Source organism: Electrophorus electricus, chromosome 3 (genome assembly GCF_041902795.1).
Source record: "Electrophorus electricus isolate QZ-2024a chromosome 3, ASM4190279v1, whole genome shotgun sequence".
Lineage (NCBI taxonomy): Eukaryota > Metazoa > Chordata > Actinopteri > Gymnotiformes > Gymnotidae > Electrophorus > Electrophorus electricus.
In genome coordinates, this window is record NC_137499.1 from 40,091,991 (window position 1) to 40,111,990 (window position 20,000).

General features: G+C 44.8%; 1 protein-coding gene across 4 annotated transcripts in view; it reads left to right on the forward strand.

The window, feature by feature from the left end:
* Nucleotides 1-20,000, forward strand: part of prkcbb (protein kinase C, beta b) — a 96,192-nt gene that overhangs the window by 24,812 nt on the left and 51,380 nt on the right. For 2 of the 4 annotated variants that reach the window (XM_035526403.2, XM_035526404.2), the window contains exons 3-6: nucleotides 3,191-3,273; nucleotides 11,883-11,994; nucleotides 13,574-13,702; nucleotides 19,763-19,919. In XM_035526403.2, the coding sequence (XP_035382296.1) occupies nucleotides 3,191-3,273; nucleotides 11,883-11,994; nucleotides 13,574-13,702; nucleotides 19,763-19,919 (481 nt within the window). Of the gene's footprint in view, nucleotides 1-214; nucleotides 350-3,190; nucleotides 3,274-11,882; nucleotides 11,995-13,573; nucleotides 13,703-19,762; nucleotides 19,920-20,000 lie in introns of those variants that run through there. The other 2 variants (XM_081711581.1, XM_081711582.1) reach the window with 2 other exon arrangements.

A 20,000-nucleotide genomic window follows, 5' to 3' on the forward strand; every position in this document is an offset into this window, starting at 1 on the left:
TTTATCTGACAGACAGAACACACAGACATATGGAACATACAAAGCACACAGAGCTCTAAACTCTTCAGATATGTTTAATTTGGTCTCCATGTGCAGACTCACCCTTCCCCCTCCTAATCCATAATCTCCCAGATCTAATCCCCAATCTCCCAGACTGAAGGAGCTCACTTCTCCCTTCTCCTAATCTGGAGTAACCCTGGCGAGTGGAGGTAATGTCCCATCTGCCTAGGCTCTGATGGCCTGGGACTGTGTGAACAGTGTGGAGACTCCAGTGTGAAACATTATGGAGGGTTTTCTGGAGCACCCCTGAAGTAGCCGCTAGAGTTCTCAGAGTTCTCCACAGGAGTTGGTATGTGGGTGTTTGTGTGGGTGTGTGTGCTTAAGTGTGTGTGTGTGTGTGTCTATGTGTATGTGTGTGTATGCATGTGTGATGTGTGCGAATATGTGTGTTTGAATATATGTGTGTGCACATATCTATAAGTGTGTGTGTGTGTGTGTGTGTGTGTGTGTGTGTGTGTGTGTGTGTGTGTGTTTGGGGGTTAAGTGTACAAGTGTGTGGGAGGACTCTAGTGTGTGTCTGTGAGTGCACCAGCTGCGGTGCACAATCCAGAAGTGATTTCACTCTCTGAAATAACTGAGTTTGTGCTCCAGTTACAGTGAGAGTTATGATGGTGCTGTGGCAGGACTGTGGCTGGACTTTGGCGGGTCCCCTGTCTTTCTGCTGCTCTTTGTGCATGGATATTTAATGGCATGTTTAATTATGAAAGGTCGGATCAGGCTGTACACCATATGTGAGCAGACTGGTATGTGAGCCAGCATCTCACCGCTGTACAGAGACCAGCACACCATCCCTGATACACCCCTCCCACACAGGTGCATACCCTAGGCCCTACTGACTTACCCTAGAGGGAGAAACCCTCACAGCAAACACCCCACACCCAGTTAGGAGGACTATGTAATCCAGTACAGGAAAGGATTAGAACTTTGTATGTTTATCTTATCCACAGCAATTTCTATAGTGTTATAGAGCTCTTACAGTGTGGTGTCCTTCACTGGACAAAGGTTTGAACCTCGGTCCTCCTCAGAACCAGTAGCATGGTTACCTACCACACTACACACTATACCTACCACACTACACAATACCTACCACACTACACTATACCCACCACACTACACATTATACCTACCACACTATACTATACCCACCACAACTACACTATACCTACCACACTACACTATACCCACCACACTACACTATACCTACCACACTACACTATACCCACCACACTACACACTATACCTACCACTCTACACAATACCTACCACACTACACACTACCACACTACACTATACCTACCACATTACACACTATACTTACCACACTGCACTATACCTACAACACTGCACATTATACCTACAACAGTACAGTATCCCAACCTCACTACACTATACCTACAACACTACACTATACCTAGCACACTACACTATACCTACAACACTACACACTATACCTAGCACACTACACTATACCTACAACACTACACTATACCTAGCACACTACACTATACCTACAACACTACACACTATACCTAGCACACTACACTATACCTACAACACTACACTATACCTAGCACACTACACTATACCTACAACACTACACACTATACCTAGCACACTACACTATACCTACAACACTACACTATACCTAGCACACTACACTATACCTACAACACTACACACTATACCTAGCACACTACACTATACCTACAACACTACACTATACCTAGCACACTACACTATACCTACAACACTACACACTATACCTAGCACACTACACTATACCTACAACACTACACACTTTACCTACCACACTACACTATCCCACCCTCACTACACTATACCGACCTCCCTGTATTATCCCAGCTACAAGCGTCGAAAGCCCAGTATGATACTGTGTGTTTTTTCTGTGTGAGTGTTCTCCCCAGTTAAGAAGTAGTCATGTCTTTAAGTGGGTCTAGACTGCAGAACTGGTTTTTATGTCTGGTATTGCAGATAGTTGGAGATGCCTGAAACAGTTCTGTGGATCTCTGAATCTCAGACCTCAAAGGGCCTTCAGGTTCCTCACAGCAACAGAAGCTGTTTGGTGACACTGTTTGTCTTGCACTTCACTAATTATAGTGGTTTAGCCGATTTTTTTGGATTCCTCCATGCTAATAAAAAGAGCAAATTTTAACGCACCATATGGTCACAGAGCCGAGCGAATTTGTTCTGCACAATTCAGCTTTCTAAACTCCCACTCACACACATTCTCTTTCTCCCTCGCACACACACACACACACACACACACACACACACACACACACACACACACACACACACACACGTCCTGTCTTTCTTCTTCTTTCTCTCTTGTTTTCTCTCTACCTCTGATTCTCCCTCAGCTCTGTGGGGGTAGTGAGAGGTGCTGAGTTATTGTCTGAGGGTGAAGACAGAAGCATACATGCCATGTCATAAAGAAACGCTCAGAGCAGACAGTAATCTGGTCTGGGGCCAGTTTGACTTGCATTCAAACATATATTTCAAAACACACTGTTCTTCAGTGTATTATGGAAAAAACACTGGTGTGTGTGTGTGTGTGTGTGTGTGAGAGAGAGATGAACAGAGTGTGTCCAGTGTAGGTCAGGGCTGAATGTGAATAACAGAAGTGAGCACGACCAGGGTGTTTTGTCTGTGTGGTAAAGCACATGAGCAGAATCTGCCAGTAACATTAATCACAGTGAGTGCGCTGGGTTGGGTGCGTAGGGTTCAGGGTGAGATTAGGGACCAGTGTGTTGGGTTGGGTGTGTAGGGTTCAGGGTGAGATTAGGGACCAGTGTGTTGGGTTGGGTGTGTAGGGTTCAGGGTGAGATTAGGGACCAGTGTGTTGGGTTGGGTGTGTAGTGTTCAGGGTGAGATTAGGGACCAGTGTGTTGGGTTGGGTGTGTAGGGTTCAGGGTGAGATTAGGGACCAGTGTGTTGGGTTGGGGGTATAGGGTTCAGGGTGAGGAGGGTTCAGGGTGTGACACCAAATCCTGGTGAAAGCAGAATCATGATGGCGACCAGTTACACAGAAGTATGGAGCTTTGGGATCTGATTCTCACAATCTCTCTCTCTCTCTCTCTCTCTCTCTCTCTCTCTCTCTCTCTCTCAGTTTGCTGTTTTGTGGTACATAAGCGATGCCATGAGTTTGTCACGTTCTCCTGTCCTGGAGCCGATAAGGGTCCTGCCTCTGACGTGAGTAACTTGACCTTTCCTCTTTTGTCTTACAGTGCTGTCTGTCTCTCTCTGCTAATGCGTCATTCTTTTAGTGTGTGATTTCTTTATGTGTGTGTGTCTCTGGCTATGTGGGTGTGTATGTGTGTGTGGGGATGTGTGTGGTGTTTCTGTGTGTGTGTGTGTGTGATTCTCTTTGTGGGTGTTTCTCTGTGTTTGTGTGTACGTGTGTGCGATTCTCTGTGTGTGTGTGTGTTTCTGTGTGGGTGTGTGTGTGTGCGTGTTTGTGTGGGTGTGTTTCTTTGTATGGGTGTGTGTGTGTGGTTTTTTGTGTTGTGTGTGTGTGTGTTTCTCTGTGTGTTTGGAGGGGGGATATTTCTGTGTGTGTCTGAGATGCTCTGTGTGGGGGTGTTTCTGTGTGTGTGTTTCTCTGGGTGTATGTGGGGATATTTGTGTGTGCGTGTCTGTGTTTCTGTCTCTCTGTGTGTGGTGTGTTTGTGTTTCTCTGTGTGTGGTGTGTTTGTGTTTCTCTGTGTGTGTGTGTGTGTGTGTTTCTTTGTATGGGGGTGTGTGTGTTTCTTTGTGTGGTGTGTTTATGTGTTTCTGTGTGTGTGTGTGTGTGTGTGTGTGTTTCTCTGTGCGGGGGTGTGTGTGTGTTTCTTTGTGTGGTGTGTTTGTGTGTGTGTGTGTGTGTGTGTGTGTGTGTGTGTGTGTGTGTGTGTGTGTGTGTGTGTGTGTGTGTGTGTTTCTCTGTGGGGCTGTGTGTGTGGGTTCACATCACTGCATCATGTGATGAATGGGAAAGCAGGTGTGTGAGCTGTTTTTCTTATCTGAACCGATCAGTTTGACAGTGAGTGCAACAGTGTGTTAGGTAGGAGAACATTATGGAAGAATATGTTAGGGAAAAGTGTGTTAGCTAGGAGTGTGTTAGATAGGAGTGTGTTAGGTAGTTGCAGATGTTGTGAGGTATCTCTATAAGGTTTCCCAGCATCCTGCAGAAAGTTCTGGAGCTGTCCAACCCAGTGGGCTCTGAGTCAGCTCTCCCTAACAGTTTGTCTGACCCCTGAGCTCAGGGTCATGCAAGATGTGTAAGTCTGCATATGATCTAGTAGGTACAGAAGTGTGGGCGTGGCTCAGGGGGGAGGGGCCTGCTTCTAACAGAGCTTTGAATTAACCAACTCAGACCTACACCACCAGATCTGCTCAGCCTGGTCCTTCCAGCCTGATCTCGCTAGAATTGTCTCCCCAGCCTGGTCTCCCCAGGTAGGTTTCACCAGCTCAGTCTCACTAGTAAAGATTTCACCAACCACATCTCCCAAGCCTGGTCTCACCAGCAGGTCTCTCTGCTTGTTCTGTCACAGCTAAAGAGGAGTGCTAAAATCCCACTTGAGCACTCCCTCTGCTTTAGGGGAGGCTGAGAGGTTCTTTATCACTGTAGCTGCTCTGCGTTCCATTTGGCTGGTGTCTCTGCGCCTCCTGAAATGACCCTTCTGCTCTCAGCCCTGAGCCCCCCAGGGTTTTGCCACTGTGAGACTGCGTTTCCCACCTGCACACAGAGGCCCTGACGCTGGGCGACAGCTCCCACTACCAGCGGGAATGTTCCAGAATGGCGGGCGTGGGTGGGACGTCGCCGGAGCTCCTTCCAGACTTCTCCGTTCATCCTCTCGTCTGCGTCCTCCTTTCTCCCAGTCCTGCTCTCCAGTGGACCAGAAATACCAACCGTCCCTGTTCTCACAAAGCAACGGCGTCTGTCTAATGAATTCGCTGCCCTCCGACACTGTCGCTCATCTCGGCGCGTAAATCTGCCAGTTTGCCTGTGCAGAGGCACCTGGGGAAGCGCGCAGGCGTAAATATAGTCAATGTCAGAGCAGCAGGAGGGTTGCGGTTGTCTTCAGAGGCTCTCGATTGGGGCTTCATTATAGAAGTGGGTTAATTAATCGTTCTCCTGGGGCGCGGCAGATTCTCATTAAACCTACATTCAGTACGGAGCACGTCAGGCAGGCACGTGTCTGACACGAACCCGCCCACAGCAGACGCCAGAGAGACGGGAGAAAGCCCTGTGTGTGTGTGTGTGTGTGTGTGTGTGTGTGTGTGTGTGTGTTTGTGTAATAATGCATATGAATTGTGGCGCCCTGACAGCTCATGGATGTAATTGCTCTGTTAACCCTTTGCTTCTCAAAGCCATCATTCACAGGAGGGGGGGAGGGGGTCGTTTCCCCTGGAAACCATCACATAAAAAGCTCTCTCCCTCCCTCTCTTTCTTTTTCTCTCTCCATTCTTTTGCTCTGCCTCTCTCCCTCTGCCTTTCTCTCTCTGCCTTTCTCTCTCTGCCTCTCTCACACTACCTCTCTCTCTCTCTGCCTCTCGCTCTACCTCGCTCTCTCTGCCTCTCTCCCTCTGCCTCTCTCGCTCTGCCTCTCTCGCTTTACCTCTCTCGCTCTGCCTCTCTCGCTCTGCCTCTCTCGCTCTACCTCTCTCACTCTACCTCTCTCTCTCTGCCTCTCTCTCTGCCTCTCTCACTCTACCTCTCTCTCTCTGCCTCTCTCTCTCTGCCTCTCTCGCTCTCCCTCTCTCTCTCTGCCTCTGTCGCTCTACCTCTCTCGCTCTACTTGTCTCTCTGCCTCTCTCGCTCTACCTCTCTCTTTGCCTCTCTCGCTCTGCCTCTCTCTCTCTGCCTCTCTGTCTCTGTCTCTCTCACTCTACCTCTCTACCTCTCTTGCTCTACCTCTCTCGCTCTACCTCTCTCTCTCTGCCTCTCTCACTCTGCCTCTCTCGCTCTCCCTCTCTCTCTCTGCCTCTGTCTCTCTGCCTCTCTCGCTCTACCTCTCTCTTTGCCTCTCTCGCTCTGCCTCTCTCTCTCTGCCTCTCTGTCTCTGTCTCTCTCACTCTACCTCTCTACCTCTCTTGCTCTACCTCTCTCGCTCTACCTCTCTCTCTCTGCCTCTCTCTCTCTCTGCCTTTCTCTGCCTCTCTCTCAGAGAAACTCTAACTGAGCTTTCATTTTTCATTTCCACTGCCTCCCCCTCACACCTAGAGAGGTGAGTCACTTGTTCCGAGGGGGATGGTTGGGTCAGAACATGTCTGCAGGTGTGTGTGTGTGCGAGTGTGTGTGACTGTGTGTGCTTGGTCGGTTGTCTGTTCAGCTTTTTGTTGAGTTGTGTTTAGTTCTTGTTCGGTTGTCTGTCTGGTTGTCTGCTCGGTCGGCGGTTTTGATGTCTGTTTTGTGATCTGTATGGTTGTTTGGTTTGGTGGTTTGCTTGTCCGCTTGCCTGTGAGGGGCAGGATGATAAGCAGGGGCCTCCCACCCCAGTCTTCTCTTCGTGTAGCTCAGTCTTCTCTGTACCAGCCAAACCCCTTTGGTGTGGCGGATTCAGGGCTTCAGGAGTCTTTCTCCCATTCACAAGACCCTTTCTGGAAGTTTCCCAACTGTCATTTTCTTTTAAATCAAAGCAGGCTGGTCACAGACATGCTTACTGATCCATCCTAGTGGGTGGTGGCTATAAATACAGCTCTTTCTCTGAATGCTGATTGGTTCCTTTTTTAATAGAATCAGGCAGGCATTTACATAATCACGTTAGTGCTGTCATAAACACCACTTCCTGATTGGCTGATCGCCCTGTGCAGATTTTGGCAAGGAGGTGTGTGATGTGATTGTGAGTGTGTGTAAAGCATGTTCATGTGTGCACAATCTGTGTGAGTGTATGTGTCTGTATGTATGAAGACAGTGTGTATGTGCATGTGTGTGTGAGAAAGGCTGTCTGTGTGCATGCGTGTGTGTGTGTGTGTGTGTGTGTGTGTGTGTGTGTATAAAGGCAGTCTGTGTGTTGGTGTGGGTGTGTGTGTATAAAGGCAGTCTGTGTGTGTGTATAAAGGCAGTCTGTGTGTCTGTGTGTGTGTGCGTGTGTGTGTGTGTGTGTGTATAAAGGCAGTCTGTGTGTGCGTGTGTGTGTATAAAGGCAGTCTCTCTGTGTGTGTGTATAAAGGCAGTCCCTGTGTGTGTGTTTGTGCGTGTGTGTGTGTGTGTGTGTGTATAAAGGCAGTCTGTGTGTGTGTGTGTGTGTGTGTGTGTGTGTATAAAGGCAGTCTGTGTGTGTGTGTGCGTGTGTGTGTGTGTGTATAAAGGCAGTCTGTGTGTGTGTGTGTGTGTGTGTGTGTGTGTGTGTGTGTGTGTGTGTATATAAAGGCAGTCTGTGTGTGTGTGTGTGTGTGTGTCTAAAGGCAGTCTGTGTGTTTGTGCGTGTGTGTGTGTGTGTGTGTGTGTATAAAGGCAGTCTGTGTGTTTGTGTACTTGTGTGTGAAGACAGTCTTTGTGTGTGTGTATGAAGGCAGTCTGTGTGTGTGCTTGTATGTGAAGACAGTCTTTGTGTGTGTGTATATAAAGGCAGTCTGTGTGTGTGTTTTTGTGTGTGTGTGTACAAAGGCAGTCTGTGTGTGTGTGTGTGTGTGTGTATAAAGGCAGTCTGTGTGTGTGTGTGTGTGTGTGAGAAAGGCCGTCTGTGTGTGCATGTGTGTGTGAGTGTATAAAGGCAGTCTGTGTGAGTGTATAAAGACAGTCTGTGTGTGTGTGTGTGTGTGTTTGTGTGTGTGTGTGTGTATAAAGGCAGTCTGTGTGTGTGTGTGTGAGTGTGTGTGTGTGTGTGTGTGTGTGTGAGAAAGGCCATCTGTGTGTGCGTGTGTGTATGTATAAAGGCAGTCTGTGTGTGTGTATAAAGGCAGTCTGTGTGTGTGTGTGGGAATAAAGGCAGTCTGTGTGTGTGTTTTTTGGCAGATGATTGTGTGTGTGTGCAGTCAGCATGGCCCTGCTGTTGTGCACTGTGTGCTTATCCTGCTGCAGTCTCTGTCTGTTATTTAAGGAATTGCTTTCTTGCTTTCACTGGAAAGCTGAGCGTCACGCTGTTGCTGAGCAGAACCTGTGTCTGCCTGTCTCAGCGCGTTAGGAACAAATGTGTGTGTGTGTGTGTGTTGTTCTGGTTTGTGGTGAGCTGTGTTTGGGGCTGGGGTAATAAGAGAGATGTCTTGGATACTCCTGAAGATTTCTGAATGGACTGTAGAGTTGTTTGCTCTGTTTGTGTCCCACATCATGCGTGTCTGCACTCACCAAGACAAACTGCTCGTATGTGTAACCTGCATGATGAAACAATGTGGTTCTTATTCTGGTTCTGAAACAGGAGCACTGGCTTTGCTTCTAATGGGTGTAAGATATGGGAGACGGAAGGAGGAGGAGGAGGAGGAGATGAAGGTGTTTGAGATATATAGAGCTGGGTGGTATTTCCTCCTGTTTCCCTCTCGCTTCCTGTCTCACACACACACACACACACACACACACACACACAGCCGTCTCTCTCCTCTACAAGCATACAAACACACACACCTGAAGCTGGACACGGGGCTTTGGCTGTCACCATAGTAACGCAGTGAAGGCCACAAGGTTGGAGAATTCTTCTCTCATGCAACACTGCCACGGTGTAGTGTCTCTGTTCACTCAAGCAACCTGTTAGTCTTTTGTGTGTGTGTGTGAGTGTGTGTGTGTGTGTGTGTGTGTGTGTGTGTGTATATATGTGTGTGTGTGTGTGTGTGTGTATGTGTGTGTGTGTATGTGTGTGTATGTGTGTGTGTGTGTGTGTGTGTGTGTGTATATATGTGTGTGTATGTGTGTGTGTGTGTGTGTGTGTGTGTGTGTGTGTGTGTGTGTGTGCATGGAGCTGAATAAAGACTTGCTGGTGCTGCTGGTACCCATTAGAATATCCGTTTGTAATGCCAGTGTACTGTAATAATACTGTACTGTAATAACAGTTTAGTATAATACTTGTCTACTGTAATAGCAGAGTAGGTTAATATCAATCTACTGTAATACCTGCCTTGTGTAGTGTGCTGTACGCTAACAACAGTGTAATAATAGTGTAGTGTGTTGTACGCTAACAATAGTATAATAATAGTGTAGTGTGCTGTACACTAACAACAGTGTAATAATAGTGTAGTGTGCTGTACGCTAACAACAGTGTAATAATAGTGTAGTGTGGTGTACGCTAACAACAGTGTAATAATAGTGTAGTGTGCTGTACGCTAACAACAGTGTAATAATAGTGTAGTGTGCTGTACGCTAACAACAGTGTAATAATAGTGTAGTGTGCTGTACGCTAACAACAGTGTAATAATAGTGTAGTGTGCTGTACGCTAACAAAAGTGTAATATTAGTGTAGTTGTACGCTAACAACAGGGTAATAGTGTAGTGTGGTGTATGCTAACAACAGTGTAATAATAGTGTAGTGTGGTGTACACTAACTGTAATAATAGTGTAGTGTGTCATATTTGAACAAGAGTGTAATAATAGTGTAGTGTGGTGTACGCTAGCAACAGTGTAATAATAGTGTAGTGTGGTGTACGCTAACAACAGTATAATAACAGTGTAGTGTTGTACGCTAACAACAGTATAATAACAGTGTTGTGTGGTGTACACTAACAAAAGTGTAATATTAGTGTAGTTGTACGCTAACAACAGGGTAATAGTGTAGTGTGGTGTATGCTAACAACAGTGTAATAATAGTGTAGTGTGGTGTACACTAACTGTAATAATAGTGTAGTGTGTCATATTTTAACAAGAGTGTAATAATAGTGTAGTGTGGTGTACACTAGCAACAGTGTAATAATAGTGTAGTGTCTGCTAACAACAGTGTAATAATAGTGTAGTGTGGTGTACACTAACTGTAATAATAGTGTAGTGTGTCATATTTTAACAAGAGTGTAATAATAGTGTAGTGTGGTGTACGCTAGCAACAGTGTAATAATAGTGTAGTGTGGTGTCTGCTAACAACAGTGTAATAATAGTGTAGTGTGGTGTATGATAACAACAGTGTAATAATAGTGTAGTATGGTGTAAACTAACAGTGTAATAATAGTATAGTGTGTCATATTCTAACAACAGTGTAATAATAGTGTAGTGTGGTGTATACTAACAGTGTAATAATAGTGTAGTGTGTCATATTTTAACAAGAGTGTAATAATAGTGTAGTGTGGTGTACGCTAGCAACAGTGTAACAGTGTAGTGTGGTGTCTGCTAACAACAGTGTAATAATAGTGTAGTGTGGTGTATGCTAACAGAGTAATAATTGTGTAGTGTGGTGTATGATAACAACAGTGTAATAATAGTGTAGTGTGTCATAGTTTAACAAGAGTGTAATAATAGTGTAGTATGGTGTATGATAATAACAGTGTAATAATAGTGTAGTGTGGTGCACACTAACAGTGTAATCATAGTGTAGTGTGGTGTACACTAACAGTGTAATAATAGTGTAGTGTGTCATATTCTAACAACAGTGTAATACTAGTGTTGTGTGGTGTATGCTAACAACAGTGTAATAATAGTGTAGGGTGATGTACACTAACAACAGTGTAATAATAGTGTAGTGTGGTGAACACTAACAACAGTGTAATAATAGTGTAGTTGTACGCTAACAACAGTGTAATAATAGTGTAGGGTGATGTACACTAACAACAGTGTAATAATAGTGTAGTGTGGTGTGCAGTAACAACAGTGTAATAATAGTGTTGCGTGATGTACGCTAACAAGAGAGTAATAATAGTGTAGTGTGGTGTCTGCTAACAACAGTGTAATAATATTGTTGCGTGGTGTATGCTAACAACAGTGTAATAATAGTGTAGTGTGGTGTATGCTAACAGAGTAATAATTGTGTAGTGTGGTATATGCTAACAGTGTAATAATAGTGTAGTTTGTTATTACTGTACTTTAAACACAAATTCCTGTGTGACCACTCCTACTTCCTGTGTTCATTCTATAAGTTCCTCTCAAATGTCAGCTGCTTCTTTCACACCACTAGTGTAACTGCCCTCCTCTGTGTGTGCATGAGTAAGTCCGTGTGCGTGTGTTTGTATGCGTGCGTGTGTGCGCATGTGTGTGTGTGTGTGTGTGTGTGTGTGTGTGTGTGTGTGTGTGTGTGATATCTGCCTGGCCCCGGCCATCATCTAGACTTTAAAACCGACAAACATACACCCACATCAGAACATGGGGTTATAGGGTTATACATTTGTACCTATCTATACGTATATGTAATTTAAAAATGATCAACTTTATGCAAATGAGAAGCAAGTCACGCTGGATGGCAACCAATAAGCACTGTTTTGGGCATTTCTTCATGTCACATCAAACAACAAATTGAGTGTGTGTGTGTGTGTGTGTGAGAGTGTGTGTGAGTGTGAGTGTGTGTGTGTGTGTGTGTGTGTGTGCGTGTGTGTGTGTGTATGTGTGTGTGTGTGTGTGTTTGTGTGAGTCTGTGTGTGAGTCTGTGTGTGTGTGTGTGTGTGTGTGTGTGTGTGAGTCTGTGTGTGTGTGTGTGTGTGTGTGTGTTTGTGAGTCTGTGTGTGTGTGTGTGTGTGTGTGTGTGTGTGAGTGTGTGTGTGTGTGTGTCATGGGCTCATTACACTCTGTTGAACATTAACCCGTCTCTCTGTCACGCCACTTCTATTGGAGACCCTGTTCTGTGAATAATGCATGCAGGTGTTGGAGTGTGTCCTCCTATGTGGCCACACCCCCTGCCTGTCTATCCTGTGATACTTGCTGTTGAACGTTTGTTTTCCTCCTTGATGATGCGCAGCCCTTTGCTCCACCTCTGCAGGATCCCCGCAGCAAGCACAAGTTCAAGGTGCACACATACTCCAGCCCCACCTTCTGCGACCACTGTGGCTCCCTGCTGTACGGCCTCATCCACCAGGGCATGCGATGCGACCGTGAGTAACCCGCACCGCCCACAGCCGAGCAGGGAGGCACGGCCTGTGAAGAGACTCTCCCACTCCCACAGTAACTGATGGTAGCCGCTGGTCATAGTGGTCCATAACTGGTCGCAGCGGTTATGTGCATTCACTTTCCGGAGAACATGGGTGTGTCACTCTAATGCTCAAGCTCGCCGCTGACTCTGTTTGCTGTGAGACTGTTAGAGCTCAGTGATGATCCTGCAGGCCTGAGACCTCAGAAGATGGTCATACTCTCACATAATGGCCTTTACATGCCACCTCTCACCACGTTCCCTAAAAAACGAACACTTAGACTTTGGTTGTTAGTCTGAAACAATCCCAAAAAAGTTGAGTTACATAAATGACTTACATGAGTTGCACAATTCCATAATAGGTCTCATGGGTTACATAATGACATAATGGATTAACTGCGTTTAGAAGTGATATAAAAAGTTACGCGTCATAATAGGTTGCATCGATTACATAATGAATTACATGGGTTACGTAATGACAGATATGAGGTGTAGATGTTCAGTGCGTGATCAGGAGGGAACTCTGTGCAGAATATCAGACCCCATATTTCGCCATGATGTCAGCAGGAAAAGGTTTTCCATCTCACATTCACCAGCCACTTATCAAATGTCCGATACATAAAACATTCAGAATGCTTCGCTCATCCATCACTTGGCAGCAAGCCTCAAACACACGAGCCTCAAACTGCTTCCCAGACACACCGACAGACAGGTGGACGCAGAGACGACTAGGCTAACAGACAGGTGCACAGGCAGACAGCTGGACAGGGAGACGGGTGGATCTTTATATGAGTCCTGACACAGAGCTGTGCGAGAGCTATAATTCTGCCTGTTTAGTTTCCCCATATATTACCCTTACTATGTTTGTGTCTGATCTTGTGTGTGTGCATGCATGTGCGTCTGCATGTATGCATGCCTGCATGTGTGTGTGTGTGTGTGTGTGATAGTCCTCCACACTGTTTACATTACAACTAGTGATCTTTTTCCAGCACCTTTCTGCCTGAACTGTGGAGGTGTGCTTCAGTGCCTCAGGAAGCAGAGTGGGTGTATGAGTGAGCGTGCGCGCGTGTGTGTGTGTGTGTGCACATGTGTGTGCGTGTGTGTGTATGAGTGAGAGAAAGAGAGAGATGAGGTGGAATGTAGGTGAGGTAAAGAAATGGTTTAATTGAGTATGTTCAGTGTGTGTGTTTTATTGTTATATTCTGTGTGTCTTAGTTTCTTTGAATGAGTGCTTGCTTGGAACAAACGGAATGCTCTGGGCGTTCCGTGAACTGTGGCCGTCATTAGTGTTTAAACCACACACACTCATCCACTGTATGAGGAGAATCTCTGCATTGCCCTCTCTGGACAAGCATGTCCTACCACAATCTCCCTGGAGCTGGATTCACCTGCTCAGGTGGGCTGGGAAAAACAGAAGACCAGGGAGGAGTACAACACTCTCAACCGCTTTCTCTCTCTCTCTGTCTCTCTCTGTCTCTCTCTCTCTCTCTCTCTCTCTCTCTCTCTCTCTGTCTCTCTCTCTCTCTCCCTCTCTCTCTCTCCAGACTGCATGATGAACATCCATAAGCGCTGTGTGGCCAATGTGCCGAGCCTGTGTGGGACTGACCACACTGAGCGGAGAGGTCGTATCCAGATCACCGCCCAGATCAAGAACAACGTGCTTACCGTTAGCAGTGAGTCACTCCTGCCTCCTCTCACACACACACACACACACACACAAAATACACACGTGCACACAATACACACACACACATGCACACACACACACAGCATAATCATTGGTCTACAAGTCTCCTTTTTCTTATGAACACATCCAACCTGATTTTGGTTGTTTGTTTGTTTGTACATCCCAAGAAGGCATTGAAGTTGGCAGAGTACTTGTTGGAGTGGGCAGAGTATTTGTGGGCGATGAGTGGGTGTACAGGTGCCTGGAGAAGTTTCCTCCCACAACTATGAGGTCTCAGTTAGATTTGGGGAAAAAGAGGAGCAGAGTAGTACTCTGCTAGTCACTACTGGAAGGACACACAGCCCATTCAGGTGGAACGTTCATGCATCATTCATCTACTCTCACACACCTTACTTTCACATTCACTGTAATACAATAGTAGATTTAGTCATTTGTAACCAATTTGACTCGTTTGTCAAACTACACATGACTGAAATTGCAAAACATCTGGAAAGGGAATCCTGCTTGTCCTCATTGCTGCAGCGTTTCCCAGTGTCTGCTGCCCCCTAGTGGTAAACTATGCGCGGCACAGTATAGATTACAAGAGACGGTGAGATGTTAACTCCGTAGTCTACTGCATAAGCCGAAATAAATTTGTTTTTTTCACAATGCATTTCCATAGCTTTCCAGTATCGTTGAAAGCTGTGAAATATTTAATACATAAAAAGAAGTCATTTTATGAGATGATGCCTGTCATTTTGTTTGTACATGGCTACTTGTTAAAGCTAGGCAGTGCTGGACTGTACTGTAACTCCCTCACAAACTGTCTCAATTGCACAAGCATCAGTGTCTCCATGGCAGCACTCAGGCATGACCCCTCCAGTTGTAAGTATGTGGTCTGTTCCCCACACGTTCTACAACAGAGGCAGAAGTGCGCTGAAGCCAAGCACAGTGGAGCTGCAGTGTCCATGACCCGCACAGAGCAATGCGGCGTGCCCAGCAGAGGGCAGCATTGTGCACACGGAGCTGTGGTGTGGGAGGTGTACCTAGCAGGAAACCATCAGAGCAGATTAAATGTGGAAAAACTAAAATGAGATCCAATGTTCTGGCTTAATTAAGCCACAAAACACAACCCTGAAATAATTTATGGCTGTTTACAGATTTCAGAATGGCTATAATAAATTGAGGTAATTATGGAATTGCATAGTGAAAGAGGTACTGTCAAACTGAACGATCACATCATTTGTTTTGTTGACATGCCTGGTTGGAAGAACACTTTCTTGTTCTATAGGCTGAATTGTCCCTCTGTATAAGCAGCAATTTCACCAAGATGAACTCCTCACATGTGTTCTTGGCCAAGAAAGCAGTCAGTTCCTATTCTGACAGTGTTATGACAGTGTTATAATACTCTCTGATCCAGCCATTTGTGTGTGGAGGTGTTTAACTGATGTATATGCCACTATTGATATAGATGCTTATTTATTGTCATTGTATTACAGGAGGCAGGGTGGTGCTCTGTTAAACATGCATTGAGAGGAAAGAGGTGCCATATCAGTCATACCTCACCTCATACCTCAACTCATACCTCATATCTCACCTCATACCTCACCTCATAGCTCATACCTCACCTCATACCTCATACCTCCTATCTCACCTCATACCTCATATCTCACCTCATACATCATACCTCATACCTGACCTCATACCTCATATCTCACCTCATACCTCATATCTTACCTCATACCACATACCTCATACCTCACCTCATACCTCATATCTCACCTTATACATCATACCTCATACCTCACCTCATACCTCACCTCATACATCATACCTCATACCTCATCTCATACGTCATACCTCATACCTCACCTCATACATCATATGTCATACCTCACCTCATACATCATACCTCGTACGTTATTCATCGTAACTCCTATCAGACCTCATACCTCATACCTCACCTCAACCTCACAGAACATAAATACATGAGCCAGTGCCGCAGTGTACACAGAGCTCCCTCACTTCTCTCACCTTTCATCTCTCTCTCACACTCTACATCTCTAATTCCCTCCTACACACACTCTATCTTTTTCTCTCTTTTCCTCCCACTCCTTCTCTCCATTTCTCCCTCTGTTTAACCATCAGAGTGGCAGTTGGGCTGATGAATGTCTTTAAGATGTGAGCATTGACAGTGTCGAGAATGTTGCCGTTAGCAATTAAAACTGAGTGTGTGTGTGTGTGTGTGTGTGTGTGTGTATTTGTGTGTGTGTGTGTGTGTGTGTATGAGAGTTTGTGTGTGTGTGTGTGTGTGTGTGTGTGTGTGTGTGGGTGGGTGGATCTATCCTTGTCACTCTTAAATTAGCTTCATGCTACTGGCTGACCCCATAAGCTCTCACTGTGGAACACACACTAAACGGCCACTCCACTCACAAAGAAACGATCCACTGTCTGCAGCTGCTGTGTTATATTCTATAACACCTGTAGGGGGCAGTGTGGTGCAGTTATTCATCATAATTCTCTGCCCACAGATTTTGAGTCCTGCAGTTGTAAGAATTATGGGGTGGATAGAAGGCTGATGACTGGGTTAACCCACTACATCAAATATTTTAACATCCCTGCCACTGCTGTCTCTGCCCAGTCTGCAGGTCCCCATAATCTGTAGGTCCCCATAATCTGCAGGTCTCTATAATCTGCAGGTCCCCATAATCTGCAGGTCCCCATAATCTGCAGGTCTCTATAATCTGCGAGTCTCTATAATCTGCAGGTCTCTATAATCTGCAGGTCTCTATAATCTGCGAGTCTCTATAATCTGTGAGGTTCTATAATATGCAAGTCTCCATAATCTGCAGGTTCCGTAATTTGCATGTGTGTGTAATCTGCTGTTCTTCGCTGTTGACTGCTGTCCCTGTATCCTCTCTTCCACCCCCTTGATGTTCCTTCATCTGTCTGCTCTTCATCAGTCTGCTATGTGTAACAGTCATTAGCTGGTACACACACACACACACATACACACATTCTCTCTTTGTCTTTCTGTCTTATACACGTGCTTCCCTAATGAACAGACCAGACTACCTTCACTCGTTATGCAAATGTTGCTGACTGCTCAAATCTCGAGGCTCCTTTGTTCTCTTGAGAATAATTGGTGAGCTAGTCAAGTGCTGAGGGTCAACACTAATTAAGGGTGTAATACCCAGCACCTTCCTGGGCCCTGCACATCGCCGCCCTGCTGGACAACAGGGGAGTGTCCGGTGCATGCATGGGATTAGGATTAGGACAGATTATATCCAATATTATAGCATCAGTTTATCACTGTCAGACCCTTAAAGCAGTGGTGTAGCTGAATACTTCTTTTGCCACAACTGTAGGCAACCAGTCACAGCATATTTGGCATCTAATGTTTGTGTTTAGATTTGGAGCTTTGAAGCGAATGTCACGAGAATCACCCTGCCAATCAGACCATGTAAACAGCATAAGATGTATTTTGAATAATACCATTTATACATAAATAGCTTCTTAAAACAGCAGAATATTGGAAAGGTTAAATATATTAACCAGTATGATACTGTATTATCATGTTTCCGCCTTCATATCTAAAGTTTAAAGTCCACCTTCAGAGTGATACAGAGTGATACTTACAGAGTGATACAAAGTGATACTCAGAGTGATAGGTACAATACTTACAGAGTGATATAAAGTGATACTCAAAGAGTGATAGATACAGAGTGATATGAAGTGATACAGAGTGATACTCGCAAAGTGATATGAAGTGATACAGAGTGATACTCAGTGATACAGAGTGATAGGTATGGAATGATATGAAGTGATAAAGAGTGATACAGATTGATAGGTACAGAGTGATAGAGAGTGATACTCACAGTGATAGGTACAGAGTGATATGAAGTGATACAGAGTGATACTCAAAGAGTGATAAAGAGTGATACTCACAGAGTGCTTGGTAGAAAGTGATACAGAATGATATAGAGTGATACTCACAGAGTGATAGGTACAATGTGAAATGAAGTGATACAGAGTGATACTCAAAGTGATAGGTACAGAGTAATACAAAGTGATACGGAGTGATACAAAGTGATACAGAATGATACAAAGTGATAGGTACAGAGTGATAGTATAGAGCAAGACTCAGAGAGGGATACAGAGTGATAATTATAGAGTGATACATACAGAGTAATACAGAGTGATCCCAAAGTACTTGCTGATAAGGAAACTGATTTTGGCTTTTCCACTGCTGCTGCTGTGTTTAACGATGTACCACATGTTCATCATTTGTTTAGATAATAGTAGGTGGTACATTGTCACAAACCATATAGGGAAGACTGCTGGGGTTGCCAAGTCCTGCAGGTTGTGGAGGGTGCGATGATTTCTGCATGTGGTTCGGGTGCTCAGCCTCATCATCACCTTGTGATAATGCCTTGTAGCATCCTTCCAAAGCAAAAAAAGAAACCAAAATTGGAAGATGTGATGATGTGATGATGATGATGATGATGATGATGATGAGTAGGATGAGGATGATGATGACGATGAGGAGGAGGAGGAGGAGGAGGATGATGATGATGAGGAGGAGGAGGATGATGATGATGTGATTATGTAATGAAGAAGATGATGATGGTGATGATGATGATAATGTGGTGATATGATGTTGTGATGATGTGATGATGATGATGTGATGATGATGAAGCAGGGACAGTGTTTGGATATTTCATTTATGCTGATACTATTGTTTTAAAACTAATACATCAGCAAAATTAGAAGCCCTGTCCGTGTACACCCATATGGTATATCCCAGACTTACTAATTAACAAATGATTGCTTTTTTAGAGAAATCATTCATCAAAAAATTATGACTTGTCAAGAATTAGACCAGACATGGAGAAGAAGCAAAATCTAAAATATCTCCAACTAAATAATAATTAAAAATCTAATATACATGTAACTGACAACTATCTTAAACCACTACCCCATTGTGAAGAAATAAATACATTTGCTCACACCAGAAAACTGGTCCGGCCTGTCCGATCCGAGTGGTTTATAGGGTGTTGTGTAGCGTATTGTGTAGAGTGGTTTATAGGGTGTTGTGTAGGGTGTTGTGTAGAGTGGTTTATAGGGTGTTGTGTAGAGTGATTTATAGGGTGTTGTGTAGGGTGTTGTGTAGAGTAGTTTATAGGGTGTTGTGTAGAGTGGTTTATAGTGTGTTGTGTAGAGTGTTGTGTAGAGTGGTTTATAATAGGGTGTTGTGTAGGGTGTTGTGTAGAGTGGTTTATAGGGTGTTGTATAAGGTGTTGTGTAGAGAGGTTTATAGGGTGTTGTGTAGAGTGATTTATAGGGTGTTGTGTAGGGTGTTGTGTAGAGTAGTTTATAGGGTGTTGTGTAGGGTGTTGTGTAGAGAGGTTTATAGGGTGTTGTGTAGGGTGTTGTGTAGAGAGGTTTATAGGGTGTTGTGTAGATTGGTTTATAGGGTGTTGTGTGGGGTGTTGTTTAGAGTGGTTTATAGGGTGTTGTGTAAAGAAGTTTATAGGGTGTTGTGTAGAGTGGTTTATAGAGTGTTGAGTAGAGAAGTTTATAGGGTGTTGTGTAGGGTGTTGTGTAGAATGGTTTATAGGGTGTTGTGTAGAGTGGTTTATAGGGTGTTGTGTAGAGTGTTGTGTAGAGTGGTTTATAGTGTGTTGTGTAGGGTGTTGTGTAGAGAGGTTTATAGGGTGTTGTGTAGGGTGTTGTGTAGAATGGTTTATAGGGTGTTGTGTAGAGTGGTTTATAGGGTGTTGTGTAGGGTGTTGTGTAGAGAGGTTTATAGGGTGTTGTGTAGGGTGTTGTGTAGAATGGTTTATAGGGTGTTGTGTAGAGTGGTTTATAGGGTGTTGTGTAGGGTGTTGTGTAGAATGGTTTATAGGGTGTTGTGTAGAGTGGTTTATAGGGTGTTGTGTAGGGTGTTGTGTAGAATGGTTTATAGTGTGTTGTGTAGAGTGTTGTGTAGAGTGGTTTATAGTGTGTTGTGTAGGGTGTTGTGTAGAGAGGTTTATAGGGTGTTGTTTGTGATTGGTTTGTTTAGTTAAAGAGGCAAAGAACCTGGTGCCCATGGATCCAAACGGCCTGTCCGACCCGTACGTGAAACTGAAGCTGATCCCAGACCCCAAGAGTGAGAGCAAACAGAAGACCAAGACCATCAAGTGCTGCTTAAACCCCACGTGGAACGAAACCTTCACATTGTGAGGAACCTCCTCCTGGTCTCTCTCACCCACATACCCCCTACCAGTCTCTCAACCATGGCTTTGAGTCTCTCTCTCTCT